Consider the following 20735-nt stretch of genomic DNA (forward strand, 5'->3'; position numbering starts at 1 on the left):
GTTCTCCACCCCCGGAACGTGAACTGCCGATATCGCCGGGACGTGTGCCTCAGCCCAAGACAGAATGTCGGCCACTTCCCGAGCCGCGCGGACACTCCTGGTGCCCCCTTGGTGGTTGATGTAGGCCACCGCTGTGGCATTGTCCGTCTGCACCCGAACCGGACGGCCCTGCAGCCTGTCCGTCCAACGCAGAAGGCAGAGAGCTATCGCTCGCAATTCCAGAATGTTGATCGGAAGGGAGAATTCCTCCTCCGACCAAGTTCCCTGGGCGGACAGAACGCCCAGAACACCACCCCAGCCCGACAGGCTGGCATCCGTGGTGATCACCGTCCACGAGAAAGGGCGAAAAGACTTGCCCCCCGACACCGCCGGGGACCGGAGCCACCACAGAAGATCCCTTCTGGTATGATGACTCAATGAGATCCGTAGATCCAGAGATTGCGGTCGCCCGTCCCACTCGGCCAGAATCTCTGCCTGGAGACCCCGCGTGTGAAACTGGGCAAAAGGGATCGCCTCGAAGGCCGAGACCATCAATCCCAGACACCTCATACACGTCCGGAGGGACGAGAACTGATTGACCCCGAGGGACTTGACTGCGTTCTGAAGCGTCCGGAGCTTGTCTTCCGGCAGGAAGACCTTCGCTTGAACAGAGTCCAGGATCATCCCCAGGTAGGGAAGACGAACCGACGGACACAGAGTTGACTTTGGAAAATTTATCGTCCACCCGAACTCCTGCAGAGTCTGCATCGTGATGGACAGGTCGTTCACCAGGCCCTGACTGGTCGCAGACCGAATCAGGATATTGTCAAGATACCCCAGGACAGAAATGCCCTGGGCTCTCAATAAAGCCAGAACCGGCGCAAGCACCTTGGTGAAAACCCGCAGAGCCGAAGCGAGACCAAAGGGTAACGCCACGAATTGGTAATGATCCTCCGCAATGGCGAATCGAAGGTACCTCTGGTGACCCTCGAAAATGGGAATGTGAAGATACGCATCCTTCAAATCGATGGAGGCCATGAATTCCCCCGGAACCAGGGCAGCCACCACTGAGCGCAGCAGGGATTCCATGCGGAACTTGCGAACCCGCACAAAGTGGTTCAGAGCTTTCAAGTCCAGAATCGGACGTACCTTGCCCTCCTTTCTGGGCACAGTGAACAGATTGGAATAGAACCCCCAAAATCTGTCCCGATGAGGCACCGGAACCACCACTCCCTGGACCCGCAGGTCCCGCACCGCCAGGTGCAGATCCTGCAAGCGCTCCGGAGATAGCTGAAGGTTTGAGGGGAAAAATCTGCTCACCGGCCGAGAGAGAAACCCGATCTTGTATCCAGATCGAACGATTTCCTGAACCCACCTGTCCCGAATGCGGTCCAGCCAGGGTTGAAGAAAACCGAGCAAACGTCCCCCCACCCCAGAACTGGGTGAGGGCGTCCCTTCAGGCCGTATTGTTATGGGCAGCGGACCCGGACTGGCCGGACTTCTGCTTACCTGTCCACGGCTTCTTCTGGGAGCCTTGGCCCTTGAAGGGCTTGCCCTTATAGTGCGACGAAAGGCACGAAAGGACCCCTGAGAGGGCCTAAACGAGGTATTCTTCTTACCACGAACAAACTTATTCTTGTGAGTTTGGGGCAAGAGAGTGCTCTTACCCCCAGAAATTCCCTTTATCAGAGTATCCAAAGATTCGCCAAAAAGGTGAGAACCCGCGTAGGGCAAATTAGCTAAAGTCTTGCGAGAAGATTGGCCAACAGACCAACATTTCAGCCATATCAGGCGACGGTTCAATACCACCACACTTGAAAGACGCACAGCCAAAGGGACTAAATCTAAGTTCGCATCACACAAACACATGACACCCTGATGAATTTGATCCACCATAGCCAAAGTTGTCGGCGGGGCAGAGTCAGCCACCAGGGTGCGCCTGAGCACCTGCGTCCAATCCGCAATAGCCTGGGCTGCCATAATGGAAGCAAAAATAGGCTTCAGCATAGAACCAGCAACCATATAAGCATGACGGGCCAGAGACTCCAATCTCCTGTCCGTCGGGTCCCGGAACACCGGGGTATCCTCAGCAGGGATCGCAGTGGATTTATTCAAAACCGCCACCGCGTGATCCACCTGAGGCGGCACACACCAACGCTCATCAGTGGTGGGTGTAAATGGATAACGCAGCTTGAACCTACTCGGCACAGCAAAAGGCTTCTTTAAATTGCGCCATTGCTCATCAACCGCGCGCTGAAATTCCGCAGAGCAAGGAAAAACCTGCGACGTTTTGCGCTTCCTTTGCGTCCCATAAGAGGACATCAAAGCAGGAGGACATGGTTCATCCTGCAAATGCAGCGTTTGCTTGATCGAAGCAACCAACTCATCCATGAGTGCAAGCTCTTCAGACGAGCCAGGGGGAGAATTATCAACCCCTTCTACCTCAGCCTCCCCCTCAGACCCCACAAGGTCTAGAGATGAGTGAGACCCTGAGAAGGGCACTCCAGCCATAGCAGCCCCATCGCCCTCTGAATCAGAGGAAATAGACACTCTGGGCCGTTTGGTGGATCGATCAGCCACCAGCATCTGCACCTGAGCAGCCAAGTTCGCCACAATAGTAGCCAGATCAGCCCCCTCGGGGGATGCAGCAGCCCCTTGACCCCCCACCAAGGTGGGAGGAAACTTGCAATCCTGAGAATCCATGTCCCAGCAAAAGTAGAAAAAAAGGAGTACCGCCCCCTTTAAGACCGCGGCGAGCGTAGCCCACCGCACCCTACTGAATACACCGACCCCCACAGGGATAAGAACACTGGGCAAGGAAAACAGGAAAAGGAAAGGTAAAAACCTGGAGAGATCACACAGGCTGCTGCCACCGATCGCTGTCCCAGAGCAAAAGGAAGTGATGCAATGACTGACCGCCCTATAAAGCCTATGTAAGGCTACACAAACATGGCCGCTCGGCTGAGGATTCCTTAGGCAAAGAGAAAATGGCGCCGACATGTGGCCTGATCGATCGCCGCCAGAATGGCGGCGTTTGGCGCCAAAACGCCGCGCCGTACCACACAGGACCAGTCACCATAAATTTGCCGTAAAAAATGGCGGGCCGCAGCATCGATCGCCGCACAGCATGTCTAAGCCCAGACTGCTTCATGCATTCACACAGCAGAGCGGGAGGGCCCCCCCCCCTCCCAGCCCACAGACAGGCAGCTATTCCACACAGGAATCTGACAGGGAGCTCAGCATTTACACAGACATGCAGGGTCACACAGTCCCAGACTGACACCCAAATAGACAGGTCCCCACATAGATTTACACTTACCAGTCCGGATGACGTGGGGAGCCTTCTCCAGTGACCAAACCGCTGCACTGAGGACAGGGAGTGTCGCAGCCAGGACGCATCGGAACTGCGGTGCGAAACCGCAATGACGTCCAGTGAGGTAGCCACCTCACAGATAGCATCCCTGCAGCGAACAGGGATGGGTCGTTCAATATGCCAGGGAAACCTGCGCTGAACGCTCGATGGCAGGCTGGGAAGCCCCTGGCCCTGAACCCTGGGATCCAGGGTGGCCAGTCCGAGACCCAGCTCCGCACGATCATCTTCATCCGAAGAAGCTAACTAATGCTGAAAAATAACAGCTAAGTAAAAGAAAGAGAAAAAGACTCAAAATAAAATCAAAAAGAGAATAGAGGCTGAGACAGAGAGCCCCAGCACAGGATCAGCCTGCTACTCCTAAGCTAGGCATTAGAAACTGAGTTGGGAATGCAGGAAGCAGGGAGGTATTGACTGAGGGGACCACCCCCTAGGGGTGGGATATGCTAAAAGCTTTGATATTAACAAATTTTGTTGCCTAGCTACTCCTGCGGAGCAAAGGTCAATAACCCCATTAGTGATGAATATGAAGTGGCGGCGACTGTCGGAGGACGTAAGAGAAATCTGTTTTCCGTGGGGGCACCTGATGAAGAGGAGGGGTCTGGTGTGCCGGAGGGGCACCCCAGAATAAGAAGATCAGGGCTGCTGTGCAAAACAATTTCACAGAGCTAAGTACAGGCACATTTGTTATTTTTATTTTTTAAAAAGGAGGGTTTACAACCCCTTTAACTTAATATATGATCTTTCATGAAAGTACCAGACATTCTGATCCTTCACATTATGCATTTTCCCAAAAGAACCCCTAAACCAGTATTCATTATCTGTCACAATCAGGTTCTAAAAATCAGTTGATTGCTTTGGATAGCGTAGGACAAAAGACCAGAGATTATAAATGCTTTGACTCCATAACTGTGCATCCACATAGGTCACCATTAATGCCCCTCACCTATATTCATCATTGGGATGAGCAATTTCTACAATATCTCCAAGCTTTATATGTGGAAAAACTTTGGGATTTATCACCAGCTCATCATCTGAAAGAAATCAAAAGAAAAATAAAATAAAACAGTAAAACAGAGAGGTCAATTAAAATACATTTTTAGTAAAACCATAAGCATTTCTGTGTAGGTGTTTATCCTATAGTTTCAATTTTTTTTACTATATGAACATTTGGCTCTCTTTTTGCATTAGAAGAGCTATGATATTATACTGTGAGAACTGTAACATTTAAGCCATTTTAAAGATCTTGTTTTGTTAGACACATTAATACTCACTACCCCCTCTATTTGGAGCTGCCACAATCCTTTAAATTAAATATATAGTACACACCACAACATAGTACCAGGAACTGCATACCAAAATGAAAAGGCTTTTCTGATTTTTTTAAAAATACCCACAGTTAAAGCTGCCCCACACTCTACCACACACCACATGCATAGATATTTTGTGTGTGATCTCCCGCATGCACTTGTAACCCACTGACAATAACCCAAAAATACCACAGGTCACAAGAACTTGGGGTCGGCCCCAAGCGTTCGCACATGTTAATGTGCAAGTAAGAATAACCATATTTGGTCCTTATGTTATCCCATGTGTGCTTTACTGGGATAATCCAAAATTTAAAAAAAGGACCACAGTATGATGTGAATTCTATGTTCTTATTCTGTTTCCATCAATGTGGATAATTTGTTGGATCCAATGAGGTCTTAAAACATGAGCTCTTCAGAGCAGAGGACAAATATACAGCTGACAGCAGCAAATTGTTGTTTACTCCACATAGCGTACAGCTATTGTAATCATGTTACAGTGTATCAGGAATAATCCCCATACGTGTACAAACAATAGAGGAAATCACAGTACGACTGCTCTGAAGTCTTGTATATATTAGTTTAGTGTGGAATGCCCGCCATGTAAAACATATCATGGCCAGTATCATTGTATGTGGTCAGGAACACACATGCATAAGGTTTTCCACAATATATGTAGGGCACAACAAACACAATACTGCTTCTATTTAACCACTTAAGCCCCGGAAGATTTTACCCCCTTCCTGACCAGGGGGTATTTTGCGATTCGGCACTGCGTGACTTTAACGGACAATTGCGTGGTCGTGCGACGCTGTACCTAAACAAATTTGACGTCCTTTTTTTCCCACAAACAGAGCTTTCTTTTGGTGGTATTTGATCACCTGTGCGATTTTTTGATCATGCGCTATAAACAAAAAAAGAGCGTCAATTTTGCAAAAATAACAATATTTTTCACATTTTTTTATATGAAATTCCCCCAAAAAAATGTAAAAATCTAAATTTTTTAACATTTTCGGCCAATTTGTTTTATGCTACATATGTTTGGTAAAAAAAAAAAAAAAAAAAAAAATCGCAAAAATTATTTAAAAAATAATTTTGATTGGTTTGCGCAAAAGTTATCGCGTTTACTAACAAAGGGAAAGATTTTTGTCATTATTGTTGTTTTTTTTTTTTCACGCGTAATGGCGGCGATCTGCGATTTTTTTTGCGGTACTGCGACATTGCGGCGGACAGATCGGACCCTTGACTGACATTTTTAAAACTTTTGGGGTTACCAGTGACATTACTGCAGTAATCAGTGCTATACATATGCACTGTTACTGTAAAATGACACTGGTAGTGAAGGGGTTAACTTTAATTGAGAGGGAGAGGCTGTGTGTGTCCCTAGGGGCCTGATTCTAACTGTGATTGGCTGTGGCTTGAGGTGTAGAAACAATGATCAACGGTCCTACATAGTAGAACTGTATGATCACTGTTCCTACTCAGGGGAGAATGACAGGCGGCTTGTTTACACTAGCCGCCTGCCTTTCTCCCGCTGTCACGGACGATCGTGAGTGAGCGGCGGACATCGGGTCACACTCGCGGGGGGGTCCGTGACCGCGCGGGAGCGTGCCTCCGGCGGCACGTGCTCGCTCCCCAGAGCCTCACAGGCTAGTGACGTACCGGTACATCACTTTGCCTGTGAGGGGCTGACCGCCGCAGTATATGTACTGCGGTCGGCAAGTGGTTAACTAGAGTAAATGCCATTGATAACAGCCTGGTGGAAAGATGAAAGAGGATATATACTGTATATATATTTAAACATCTACGTGTTTTTTGGAGAAACACACTACAGTCTATTTACAATGGTTTCCTATGGGACATGTTCACATTTATGCTTTTTTCAGCTGCTGTGCTTTTGGAAAGGGTCAGGGATTTTTTTTATATGCAAAACGATGCATTTTTGGTTCAACAGACTTCAATGGAGACACTGCAGAAAAGCATGTAGTCAATAATGTATATTCTATAATCCCAGTCCATCTGGGGTTTGTTTTTTTAGGGTAAACAAAATTAGTCCAGCATGGCTTATTACATCATCATTGTGTATAGGTATGAGCTGCCAGATTTAAACCTAACTGGTTTCGCCAGATCCCTCTGGCTACATCAGGGTATATATTATTGATGTATATTATAAACAGCTATATGGCAATTAACCACTTTAAGACCGGGCCTATTTTTGACACTTGGTGTTTAGAAGCTAATATCAGTTTTTTTTTTGTTAGAAAACTACTTAGAACCCCCAAACATTATATATATTTTTTTTTTAGCAGAGACCTTAGAGAATAAAATGGAGATTGCTGCAATATTTTTTATCACACCGTATTTGCTCAGCGGTCTTTCAAACGTAATTGTTTTGGAAAAAATTCACTTTTTTTAATTAAAAAATAAGAAAGTAGTAAAGTTATCTCAATTTCTTTCCATAATGTGAAAGATAATGTTACGCCAAGTGAATAGATACCCAACATGTCATGCTTCAAAATTGCGCACGCTCATGAAATGGCGACAATCGTTGGTACTAAAAATCCCCATAGACGACATTTTAAAAATGTCTACAGGTTACCAGCTTAGAGTTACAGAGGAGAACTAGGGCTCAAATTATTGCTCTCGCTCCAACAATCACGGCGATACCTCAAATGTGTGGTTTGAACACCGTTTATGTGGGCGGGACTTCCACATGCGTTCGCTTCTGCGCGCGAGCTAACAGGGAAAGGGCGCTTTAATTTTTTTTTTCTATTTACTTTATTTATTATTTTTACACAGTTAAAAAAAAATGTGATCATTTTTATTCCTATTACAAGGAATGTAAACATCCCTTGTAATAGAAATAGGCATGACAGGTCCTCTTTATTGTGAGATCTGGGGTCAAAAAGACCTCAGACCTCACAACTACACTAAAAAAAAAAAAAAAAACAGATGTCGCTCCGGTCCTCCAAGACCATAGAGTCAAGTGAGGGCCATCTTGCCCTCACTCGACTTCCTGTCTCAGAAGATCCGAGACCGGATCGTTTTCCCCGTTGCCGGCAGGTCTGGTAAGCGGGGAAAACTGCCGGAACGTAGCGGGGGGGGGGCACCTCTTCCGCCACACCATAGGGGTGATCCGCAGTAAATCAGCCACTTGGACCACCCTTATCTGAAAGCTAATAGCCCGCCGCCCCAGGTTATGGCAAACTCCGGTATTTAACGTCAAAGGACAGACGTAAATCTACGGCGAGCGGTCGGTAAGTGGTTAATACATACACTGACTGTTTGACATTATAATACCAAAAGGTATTAACACCACTATTACTGTATACAGTATATACGCTATATTGTCAAAAGTATTGGGACACCTGCCTTTCCACGCACATGAACTTTAATGGCACCCCAGTCTTCGGCTGGATTCACATTAATGCATTTTTTCATGCTTTTTGCAGTAATGCATTTCATTTTTATAACATGAGTTCCTATGGAACAGGTTAACATTAATGCACTTTTGTACCTCTGCATTTTTGGAAAGGGTCTGGGATTTTTCCTGCAAAATGCAGGATTTTGTATGTAATAGACTTTAAGGGACCTGCATCTAAAATGAAAGTATTGCAATTTTCCCGCGATTTTGCCACAATTTGCGTTTTTAAAACTGCCAAACAAATAGAAAAAAAAAACAAAACAAAAAAAAAACACAAAAAATGCAATTTTGAGGCAAAATTGCGGTTCAAAAAAACGTGGAAAGAACAGCAAAAAGCACTACATAAATGCTCAAAAGCCACATGCATAGGTGTGAATTGAGCCTTGGTCGGTAGGGTTCAGTATTGAGTTGGCCCACCCTTTACAGCTATAACAGCTTTAACTATTCTGAGAGGCTGTCCGCAAGGTTTAGGAGTGTGTCTATTGGAATGTTTGACTATTCTTCCAGGAGCGTATTTGTGAGGTCCGGCACTGATGTTGGAGGAAAAGGCCTGGCTTGTAGTCGCTGCTCTAATTAATCCCAAAGGTGTTCTATGGGGTTGATATTAGTGCAAGCCAGTCAAGTTCCTTCACCCCAAACTCACTCATCCATGTCTTTATGGACCTTGCTTTGTGCACTGGTCTAAGTTATTTGGTGGGTGGGGGGGGGGTTATGGTTTGGGGTTGTTTTTCAGGGGTTGGGCTTGGCCCATTAGTTCCAGTGAAGGGAAATCTTAAGGTGTCAACATGCCAAGACATTTTGGACAATTTCATGCTCCCAACTTTGCGGGAACAGTTTGAAGATACAAGAATCATGCTTTCTCTTCTGATGATGTATTGGCCAAGGCAAAACAATGGCTGACAGAAGATATTCAACAGGAGGTACAGGAGGTTCCTGCCGAAATGTCAAGTCAGGAAGAGCAGGTTTCTAATCTGGAAGAGCAAGATACCGCAAAAACACCCCAAAAAGACAACGCCCAAAAAGACAACGGACAGAAGAGAATTTTCATCGTGGTCGAATTGATGCCATGTTCAGTGTTTTATTGGGGCCTCATGCGAAGGATTCTACTGAATCTACAATAATCTGCCTGGATGATGAACTTCATCTTTACTTGAAGGAACCGGTAATTGATAGAAGTGGTGATCCTCTTAAGTGGTGGAAAGAAAATGGGGCACGCTACAAAAGACTTGCCTCTCATGCTAGAAGATACCTCTCTGCTCCTCCTTCCTCTGTACCAAGTGATTGTGTATTTAGTGAAGTGGCAGCAATATATGAAAAAAACAGAAGCCATTTAACAGGTGAACATGCTGAAATGTTATGCTTGCTGCAAATGTTTCTTGATCACTAGAATATTGTTCTACTTAACTGGGAGTATTGAAATAAGTGTAGTGTCCACTGTCTAGCTTTTGCACTGCAGTAGTGATTTAAATGTAATCATTGCAGTGAGTGCACTGCAGCAGTTTATGCCATTTTTATATGTTTTAAGAAGCCTTTATTAAGTTATTATTTTTCAAGCACTTTATTCTTAACAGTTGTCTACTTCTAGGCCTCATTCATTCACAGTCACACCATGGTATAGACAGAGATGTGAGTTTTGCTGTACACGTTCTGCAAGTGCACAAAAAAAAAAAAAACAATGGTTCTTCTCTTTACTCTTCTTCTCTATCTGCCCTGTTCATACCACACAACGTGCATGAAAACTGACAGAATCGCGCATGAAAACAGATGTGAAAACCTGTGCGGTTTTCCCATCAGTTTTCATGTAGGTATAGTGTGAAGAATGAGCCCTTAATGTTAAAAATTGTAATAAACTAACATGTTCAGTACCATATTTGTGTCAAAAATTGTGTTGAATTTTCAAAACTTGTAAAGAATATCTGCACCTAATATCGGCTATCAGCCTGAAGGGTGACCGAAAAATCAGTATCGGCCCTGAAAAGACATTATCGGCCGATCCCTAGTTATAATAGGACGAGACTGTCCGTTGTTTGCAAAATTGTGGGAACAAAGAGAACTACATGAACGGCCCACAGACTGGGGAGAAACTAGTCCCTCTATTCCTGCTGTTGAGGAGAGTAAGCCAGAACTGCCAAATGTTATTGAGGTTGATATAGATAATGAAAATGCTAATGATCTGGTTGATGGTGATAAAAGTAATACTGATACTGTTGAGGATGGCAAAATACGTGCTCCACACACTGAGCTGAACACTAAGGGGGGGGGGGGGGGGCCTTCTCCTCTTCAGTAATGCTGGGGGAAGAGGATGAGGAATTGGCCTCCACCCCTGCCCTAGCGGGTTAGGGTGTTCCCCAGGGGGCAATTGGTACTGCCCAGCTGCAGGATTCCACTTTGGCCCAGGCGCAGGAACAGTTTGTGGTGATATATGGGGTTCCCCAAGAGCCAGGTGCGAATGAGTGATGGCCACACTTTGCAGTATGTAATGAATTGTTTTATCAGGTTAACAAAATAAGAGACAATGCGGTAGGACAATTACTGCTACCCCAACAGTATATATCTTGACCTGGCCCATAATGATGTTTTAGGAGGACACCTTGAGAAGACGGAGGCATGGATCACCGACCAGTTTTACTGGCCAGGTCTGAAAGCAGAGGTAAAGAAATACTGTGCCTCTTATCCCACGTGTCAGTTAACCACTCCGATGACTCGCTTCCATAGCCCTTTGGTCGCTCTGCCCATAATTGGGGTTCCATTCGAAAGGAAAGCAATGGATATAGTGGGTCCCTTGGTAAAGTCTGCTCGAGGTCACTCCTACAAACTGTTTTTTCATGACTTTACCACCCGATATCCTGAGGCGCTACCCCTGCGGAATACCTCCTCTAAGACTAATGGCCTGGAGTTATTCCAGTTGTTTACACGGACTGGTTCTCCTAAGTAAATACAGACTAGGGCACTCTATGTCGAGGGTTATGGCCGATGTGTGAAAGCCGTTCCGGATTAAACAGCTTTGCACATCAGTCTACTATCCCCAAACAGACGGCCTGGTAGAGCGATTTAATAAGACTCTTAGGTCCATGCTCAAGTGAGTGGTACAAAGTGATAGGAAAAATTGTGGCTGCCTGTTAAATGCTCTCCTATTTGCTATTCAAGAAGTGCCCCAGGCATCCAGGGGGTTTTCACCCGCTGAGTTGGTGTATGGGCAGAGACCTTGTGGATTGCTTGACTTTGTTAAAGAGGAATGGGAAAGTGAAACTATTCAGCATAAGAATGTTCTTGAATAGTTTTCCCAAATGCAGGAAAGCATCATAAGTGTGATGCCACTGGTCAATGAACATTTGCAAAAAGCCCATGAGGCGCAACGGAGGGTATATGATAGGTCCACTAAAATAAGGCACTTCCAAGTGGGGGATCGAGTGGCAGTACAGATTCCCACTATGGAAAGTAAGTTCTTGGCCAAATTGTAAGATGCCTTTAAAATTGTGGAAAAAATGGGGGAGGCAAATTATAAAGTACACCAACCAAGCAAGAGGAAACTGTATCAGATATATCACGTAAACTTGTTAAAGGCCCGGAACAGAGAGGGAACCAGTGACCACCCTGACTGGTGCAAGACTTGAGCCTCAGGTTTGGGTGGAAAATGTCCAAGAAGCAAATATCCTGTCTAAAATCCAAAGTCAGCGAGCAAAGGAGTTCTTGCAGAGAAATTAAAAAAATGTTCCGACTTGCCAGGTCTTGCTAATGTCATCGAGCTTGATATCATCACAGAACCAGGAGTCAAAGGTTGTGTCCGACCTTACCATATCCCAGAGGCTCAGAGAAAGCCTGATTCAGAGGAAATGAAGAGGATGTTAGACATGGAGATTTTTGAAGAATCACAGAGTGAGTGGTCAAGCGCCACTGTGTTGGTACTGAAGCCCAACAGAACTCCGCGGTTCTGCAATGATTTTTGGAAACTTAATGAAGTTTCAAGGCTTGATGCTGTATCAGTTGTGGATATTTTTAGCTGATTCACGACAAATGTTCCCATACATGTGTACTGATATCTCTCACCCACAGGTGGTTTGATGAGCTTTGACATCGTGTGTAAAGATGGCTGCCGCATATCCAATTGACCATGAAGTTTTGGGAGGAAAGTAAAACCATGTCTTGCTGACATCACTCACAAAACAACTAGTGAGTGTTCAGCAGGAATATTTACATCCTCTGGGTGGTCTCTGGTCTATAGGACTATAAATATAGAGTCTCTAGCATGGGGAAAGCGAGGTTCATTTTGAGAGGTTTGTTTTGTGAAGCTGTGGAAGAAAAGCATACAGCAAAAAAATCTCACTCTCCTGTTCCAGATATCGAGTGTAAGCTGTTGCCAGAGTTAGGCATTATTAACCTATATTTGGGATATTGGCAATAGGAGTGTATGTTTGAGACTAGTGAACGTTTATGGTAACTTTTATGTTTAAGAAGCTTTACGTATTTTGATGTCCAATAAAGTTTTGTTTTTTATGCTTTTATCATAACTGCTCTTGGGGTGTCTGTTCATTTTAAATATTCACTAGATATTTTAGTGGCTGTCCTGCATACCTTCATTATAAATGTTGTTGTTCCCACCTTTGATACAGATGCCTACCCCATGACCCGGGTAGATGAGCTTATGGAGAGACTAGGTCCAGCCAGGTATATTACTACAATACCCCCAGACTAAAGCCTCGTACACACGAGTCGAAATTCGGCCGGGAATTTTCGTTCGACGACCGATCTGCCGATTTTCGGCTTGTTAGTATGGTGCTCTCGACAACCGACTACGACTTTTCGGCCGAAAAAATTCTGGTGTGCAAGCTATAAAATTTTTGTTCACCGTCAAAACACGTCTGATTTTCGTGCAGTCAGTACAGATTTCGACAGGGAAAAATCTTGAAAAATCTTATGAGCAAGACTGGGCATGCTCAGAGATGAAAGAACACAAATAAAGGAATCCAATACATGACATCACTTCTGAAGTATAATTCTGTTGGACGACAAAATTCGTGTGCAGTCTAGAGCACATTCCAACCAACAGACACCACTCTGGACAAAAGACGAACGACCGGTCGGCGGAAATTCGTTGCGTGTGTACGAGGCTTAAGGCTACTAGAGAGAAAAAAGCTTTTGCTACCCCAGAGTGGAGTTTTTAGTACAAAAGAATGCCTTTTGGACTACAAACTGCTCTAGCCACATTCCAGCGAGTAATGGATAAGATTTTACGACCTCTCCAAGAGTATGCCTCCGTGTATTTGGACAACAGTCATTTTTAGCAGAGATTGTGAATCACACTTGCACAAAGTCCAGGCAGTCCTGGACTCCCTTTGGAAGGAGGGGTTCACAGTGAACGCTGAAAAATGAGCATTGGGAATAGAGGAGGTGAAATACCTGGGGTATATTGTAGGTAGAGAGCTGGTAAAACCTCAGGTCAACAGGGTAGAGGCGGTACAGAACTGGCCCCGCCCACTCATGAAGAAGCGGGTACGTGCATTCCTGAGAAAGGAGAAAAAGCCCCAGAAAAAGAAAAAATCACAAAGAAAACAAGGAGGGGAGGAAAGAAGCACCGGAGGCCAACGGGATCACCATTATTCTCTGCGTGCTCAGAGGAAATAAAACATGAAGATGTTGAAATTGAAATTAATAATGTTATCAACCTGTCACAAAAGATGCTAACCACGGGAGAATTGAGCCTTTTATCGAAAGGCCTGAACTTTTGCCCCCCCACACATTTCGATCCGTTTTCCACGATCTTGGATATAAACAAATTTATTCGGAATCTGACCCTACGCAAGCATTTCTTGGATGACGGCACGGCTTTGCATACTCTACAGGATGTGGATATGGGTATGGGTTCGGATCAATCTGTGACAGTGTCAGGGGATAACGGTTCAGAATCTCCCAGATCCTTCAGGGAACATTGTGCGGTCATCGATCTGGAGGACTTAATGACAGAATGTGGATTGGTGTGCATGGAAAGGAAGATTGTGTCAACAAAGTTCCATTTAAGGTACCTTCTTATTTTTATCCTGTACAATCACGGGTCCCCCAGATGGATACCTTCCAGAAACAAATTGAAGAGGACATTTTTGAACTTAAACAAATGGTTCCTAATAAGGTACAGGTGAAAAATGACAATTTGAGTGTTCAGGAAAGGAAAGCTTTAGCATCTCTGATCGAGGATGACTCCATTATAATTAGAAATGCGGATAAAGGGGGAGCGGTAGTCATACTAGACAAGAGTGAATATAGAATGGAAGCACTTAGACAATTGTCGGATACAGGCACATATATAGGGTTGAGCTGTGACCCCCTAAACAAATTTAGATGCACCCTGCAAAAACTCATTGATAGAGGGGCTTCTTTGGGTATCCTTACTCCTAAGGAGTCTGGTAAATTGATGCCGGATTTTCCCATCACTCCTATTTTCCATCACCTCCCAAAGGTGCACAAGGGGGTTCGCCCGGTTCAGGGGAGGCCCATTGTCGCTGGCATTGGGTCTCTGAATGAACGTCTGGGTGAGTGGCTGGATGGCCAGCTCCAACCCATCGTGCACAACTTACCCAGTTATCTAAAGGATACTATGCATCTATTAAGTATTACCAATGAGATTCGCTGGCAGCCAGACTATCAGTGGATGACTTGTGATGTGGCGAGCCTTTACTCCTCGATCCCCCATAATTTAGCTCTAGAAGCTGTGCATTTTTCACTTACTCAATATACCAACTTAACTGAGGTGGCTAAGTCATACATTTTGGAGGTTTTGGAGTAGCTTCTTAGACATAATTATTTTATGTTTGATGAGGTCTACTATCTCCAGAAGTGTGGGGCAGCCATGGGGGCTATTTTTTCACCCTCCCTGGCCAACCTTTACATGGGTTGGTGGGAGAGGGCCCACATTTTTGGAGATGGTAACCCCTACAGGAATCACATTGTCATATTTTTTCGTTATATAGACGATTTGATCTTTATTAGTAGACAAGGCCTCCCCTTCGATTTGTTTTTGAACTATCTCAACCGGAATGTTTATAATTTGACATTCACGGGTCAATTCAGTGCTGAGAGAATTGACTTCCTGGATGTCACTTTGGAGCATCGACATGATCAGGTGGTTACTAGCCTCTATAGGAAGCCCTCAGCTGGCAATAATTTGTTGCATGCTGACTCTAGTCACCCCTTCCATACCCGTAAAGGCATTCCAGTGGGTCAATTCCTCCATATTAGAAGGATATGCAGTGACCTGGATGTTTTCAATAAAGAGTCGGTACAACTGTACAAACGTTTTTTGGCCAGGGGGTATCCGAGATGGACTCTAGATAGGGCATACTCTATTGCCCTTAATAGAGACAGAAAAAGTCTTCTTGTATCAAAGAAACCTCCGAATAAATCTAGGACTGATGGCAAAAATGGTCCCATCAATCTCACTATCCCATACAGCTTGGAATTTAATAGGATTAAACAAATTATCAACAAACATATTCCCATCCTGTATGGTGATAAGGATTGTGCTAAAATTCTGGAGGGGGGAGTGAATATTGTCGCCAAAAGGGCTAAAACACTAGGGAACCAACTATCCCCAAGTCTGTTTAATAACACAACCAAAAAAACATCTGAGAAGTGGTTGCACTTGAAAGGCAATTTCAGATGTGGTGCTAAGGATTGCATCACATGCCCTCATGTTTTAGGAGGTGATAGTTTCCAATCCTCTATCGAGAACAAAACATACAAAATCAATAGATTTTTTAACTGTAACACCACATTTCTTATTTATCTCATTACCTGTAGGGAGTGCTTTGTCCAATATGTAGGTCGCACTACACGTAAACTTAAGGACAGGTTTAGGGAACACCTCAGCGGAATTAGATTGCGGAAATCCACAAATGTGGCCGACATTTCAATCTAGAACATGATGGTGACCTGTCTTTGATATCGGTCCAAGTGATCGAACGTGTGGTTGCTCCTGTAAGAGGGGGTGATGTGTTCCGCCTTCTGTGTAAGAGGGAAGTTTTCTGGATCCATAGACTCCAGACCCGCTTACCTGGCGGTTTAAATTTCGAATGGGATGTTACCCACTTCTACTCGCAGTAATGGTTTATACTTTTGGGGTATATACATTCTATTATGCATATAAAGGGGTTATTTGCATCCTATATGTATGCATGCAATTTTTCTTTTTGATCGGCCAGTCTATGTCTCTGTGTCTTCTTTCTTTTTCCACACTTTCTTTCTTCACTTCTCTGCTCCTCAATTTGCTCTTTGCTTCGCATTTTCCTTTTATATTTCATTTTTTCTTTTTCTCTATTCTACAGCCCTAGTTTTTTTGAGTCTGGTTGGAATGCTTATGTTCTTTGACAAATATACATGTTGTATCATCTAATTTGTCTTTATGGTTACATATATATAGATTATATTATATTTTTTTGACATTTTGGATATTTATTGTGCTATACACGCAGTGGAGCATACATGTATATATTGTACATTTTATGTGATGAAGTATACGTATACTTGTATATATGCATTTTTTGTCATGATCCTATTGGATGATATGTACAAGTATAGATGTTTGGGATTGTTGACCATATATACTCCTTACATGTTCGCTACCCCCATTGGACTTGTCATTTAGGTTCTTCTAGATTTATATGTGACAGGTTCTATACGCATTCCAAGTTCAGGTTTATGCATGTTTTTATTTGTATTTTCTTTATGTTACATAGTGGTTTTACAAGGGATACATCCTGCATATATATGTATATGTCAATATGCCTATAGTGGCACGCATGACCTCTATGTTTATCTATTTATCACAAGAGTGTGCTGTGCTTTATGCACGCACAATTATTTTCTGGATTTATATACGTTACCCCTTAATGGTGTTGTACTAATCTAGGGCTCTTTTTGGATCGCCCTTTGTATGTGAACACAGCTGTAGAAATATTTCTCAATGGATGGGGCTATGTGATATCGAGAGTTATATATACACTTATATATATCTTTTCAGTACATGGGCATAACACATATTTTTACATTCTATTTCCATCTCCATATATGTATCCCCTTATACTTCCAGCTCTGTTTCTTTTGTTTTTTTCATTCACTTTTCTATCTCATTGTTCGTTTTCTTTTTCGGTTTCCCTCCCTCTCTCTATTTCATTTTCATTCTTCATTTTTATTCTATCCGTATATTTTTCTTTATTTTTCTCTATGTTCTCACTATTATCTTATTATTTTATCTTATTTTATCTTAATTTTTTTACTTAGTACTTCAGTTTTCTTCTTTTGGTTTTTGGTTTTCACTTTTACACCAGGTATTTATTCACTCTTTTATTACTTCTATTATACATGTTTTTACGTATATGCATATACAAAATCTTTTGTTATGCGTTTGGTTAGAGGTGAAGCTAAAACATACATACAATTCCTGCTGGGCTGTTTGTGTGCCCTTAATTGAGGATTATTACCTGCAGCTGTGTGTGTTCAATCAGGCATGATCTAGTAGGTACACGTGAATTGAAATGTTTTTCCTCTATTTATAGCAGTGTTTTGTATTGTTCAAGCATGGTTACGACTAAGCGGAAGACTCCGTGAAACGCGTCAACCGCCGTGCCTTTTTTTTTTTTTTTCCCCATGTCTCCGACTGTTGTGGTCACACTTTGGATGGTTTTATCTTTTTGATTTCAATAAATTTGGATTTTAACTTTTTGCATCTTCAACCAGTTGTGCGGCTTTTTGTACTCCTCCATTGTTACGTGCATTCCTGGGCATTGTGGGATACTACAGGAGGTTTGTACCCAACTTTGCCACATTGGTGGCTCCACTGACCAATCTGACTAAGGGTCAGAAGTCGGTTATGGTTAAATGGAATGCAGACGCTGAAAAGGCTTTTTTGGAGCTCAAGTCGGCACTGTGCCAACACCCTGTCCCGATAGTGCCAAACTTTTCAAAAGAATTGTCCAGACTGATGCTTCAGATGTGGGGTTAGGAGCAGCCCTTTCACAGGTTGTTCATGGTGAGGAGCACCCGGTAGTCTTCTTCAGTAGTAAGTTGACACTAGCGGAGAAAAACTATGCTATAGTTGAGCAAGAGTGTCTAGCAGTTAAGTGGGCCTTAGAGTCCCTCAGGTATTATCTCTTTGGGAGGAAATTTAGGCTGATTTCGGACCATGCTTGTTTTAACGTGGATGAGACAAGGTAAAGGGACTAATGCCAGGATTACCTGTTGGTTCCTGGCACTCCAGGAATTTAGGTTTGTAGTGGAGTACAGGCCCGGGAGACAGCATCAAAATGCAGATGCCCTTTCAAGAGCCCATTGTCTTATCTTCACTGTTGCCTCCACCTCTTTGGCGTTGGGGCGGGGGGGATATGTACAGGATGCCGAGGCTGGGTCCTGGAAGGACGCTATATTTGCCCTCTGTTTGGACTGAGGTCCCTTTAAGGGAACAAAAGGGTTAACTCACTGGTCAGAGGAAGTGGGTTTAAGAAAAGACAAGAAGTTGTAGGTGTGGTGTGGAGGAGTATAAAGGAGACTGTGGATGGTGGATTTTTGTACAGCCGTGAGGGTACATGTCAGTATCCTGCCTGTAAACCTGTTGGCAGGGGAAGTTACCTTCTCCAAAAGTTGGGGACTGTTTAACTGCAACAGAAGTTCTGAACTCTTCAAGTCGATGGGACTGTTATTCTTTGTTGTGTTTTTTTGCTGCTGTGAAGCTGTTTAAGTTAATAGATGTTCCTTTGATTGCAACGCCTGTGTCCTGCAATCGAGTGGATTCCCCAAGCATTGCAGGACATTATGGACATTTATTTGTAGCACTTTTTTACACTTTTGTGTTTTAATATTTGCACCAATATTTGCATTGGGTGATACACTCGGAATTTTGAGTTTAGTCATGGTATATTTCTTGCTAAAGAACATTATTCATTATTAGAGCGGAGTTCCAGTCTGGGGAAAAAAAGATTAAAAGTTAGCAGCTACAAATACTGTAGCTCCTAACTTTTAATATAGGACACTTACCTGTCCAGGGATCCCTCGATGTCAGCACTCCAAGCCGATTCGTCCATCGGCTTCAGATGCAGGCGCCGGCATGGCAAGTAAGGCAAACCGGCAGTGAAGCCTTCGAGCTTCACAGCCATTTTCCTGTTGCTCTGTGCTTTTTGAATGGTTCCACCATCTTCTGGGAAACACACGGTCCCAGAAGGCAGCAGGGAGAAGGAGGAAGGGGCCGGACATGAGGAAGATCACCATGCACCGATATTACGAGGAAGTGCTAAATGTGGCAGTGGGGGGGGGGGGGGATGCAAACAAGTGGAGCTGCCTCTTTTGGGTAGAGTTCCCCTCTAAAGCCTCTTTCACATTCCGTTCTGAAAAGCAGAAGATCTGTGAGCTTACCTCCTGCTGATCAAATGACACATCCATGTCCACTCAGTTTCTGCAGAGCACAGACCCCACTCTGCTCTATGGGCAGCTAGGTGTAAATGGACTCTGCTGTCCATTTACAACCAGCTACCTCTGATGCAGTCAGCCTAAATGGAAGAGATAGGGGTTTGTTTACACCAGCCTGTTCATAAGAACACATGAACCTTCTGATCAGATCCACCTGAAAAACTAAAAGGATTGAACAAATCAGAATGGGGCCTTAAGGTCCATCAGAGTCGCACTGATTTTGAAAGGAGTTCCTGCTATACTTTTTGCAAGTTCAGGTAGGACTTGCATTGGCATCTGTGCATGAAGTCGCACAGATGTCCTTTAAGTCGCACCTGAAGTTGCACTGACAAAGCTGCACACAACAAATTGTCTATAAATGGAGAAAGTTCAGCACTGCTGCTACTCTCCCTAGGAGTGGCCGTCCTGTAAAGATGACTGCAAGAGCACAGCGCAGACTGCTCAATGAGGTGAAGAAGAATCCTAGAGTGTCAGCTAAAGACTTACAAAAGTCACTGGAAAATGCTAACATCCCTGTTAGCGAACCTACATTACGTAAAACACTAAACAAGAATGGATTTCATTCATTGCTGCACGTTTACAGTTTGCGCAAGAGCACCTGGATGTTCCACAGCAGTACTGGCAAAATATTCTGTGGACAGATGAAACCAAAGTTGAGTTGTTTGAAAGAAACACACAACACTATATGTGGCGAAAAAGAGGCACAGCATACCAACATCAAAACCTCATCCCAACTGTGAAGTATGGTGGTGGGGGCATCATGGTTTGGGGCTGCTTTGCTGCGTCAGGGCCTGGACAGATTGCTATCATCGAATGAAAAATGAATTCTCAAGTTTATCAAGACATTTTGCAGGAGAACTTAAGGCCATCTGTTTACCAGCTGAAGCTCAACAGAAGATGGGTGTTGCAATAGGACAATGACCCAAAGCATAGAAGTAAATCAACAACAGAATGGCTTAAACAGAAGAAAATATGCTTTCTGAAGTGGCCCAGTCAGAGTCCTGACCTCAACCCGATTGAGATGCTGTGGCATGACCTCAAGAAAGCAATTCACACCAGACATCCCAAGAATATTGCTGAACTGAAACAGTTCTGTAAAGAGGAATGGTCAAGAATTACTCCTGACCGTTGTGCATGTCTGATCTGTAACTACAGGAAACGTTTGGTTGAAGTTATTGCTGCCAAGAGGTTCAACCAGTTATTAAAT

At 44.1% G+C, this 20735-nt stretch overlaps 1 protein-coding gene across 6 annotated transcripts in view; it reads right to left on the bottom strand.

Moving 5' to 3' along the window:
• The window catches only part of DEPDC5 (DEP domain containing 5, GATOR1 subcomplex subunit), a 228801-nt gene that overhangs the window by 203034 nt on the left and 5032 nt on the right, over positions 1-20735 (bottom strand). For all 6 annotated transcript variants that reach the window (XM_082263291.1, XM_082263293.1, XM_082263290.1 and 3 more), the window contains exon 3: positions 4296-4383. In XM_082263291.1, the coding sequence (XP_082119417.1) occupies positions 4296-4383 (88 nt within the window). The remainder of the gene's footprint in view (positions 1-4295; positions 4384-20735) is intronic.

Source organism: Pelophylax lessonae (assembly GCF_965119305.1).
Source record: "Pelophylax lessonae genome assembly, chromosome: 1".
Lineage (NCBI taxonomy): Eukaryota > Metazoa > Chordata > Amphibia > Anura > Ranidae > Pelophylax > Pelophylax lessonae.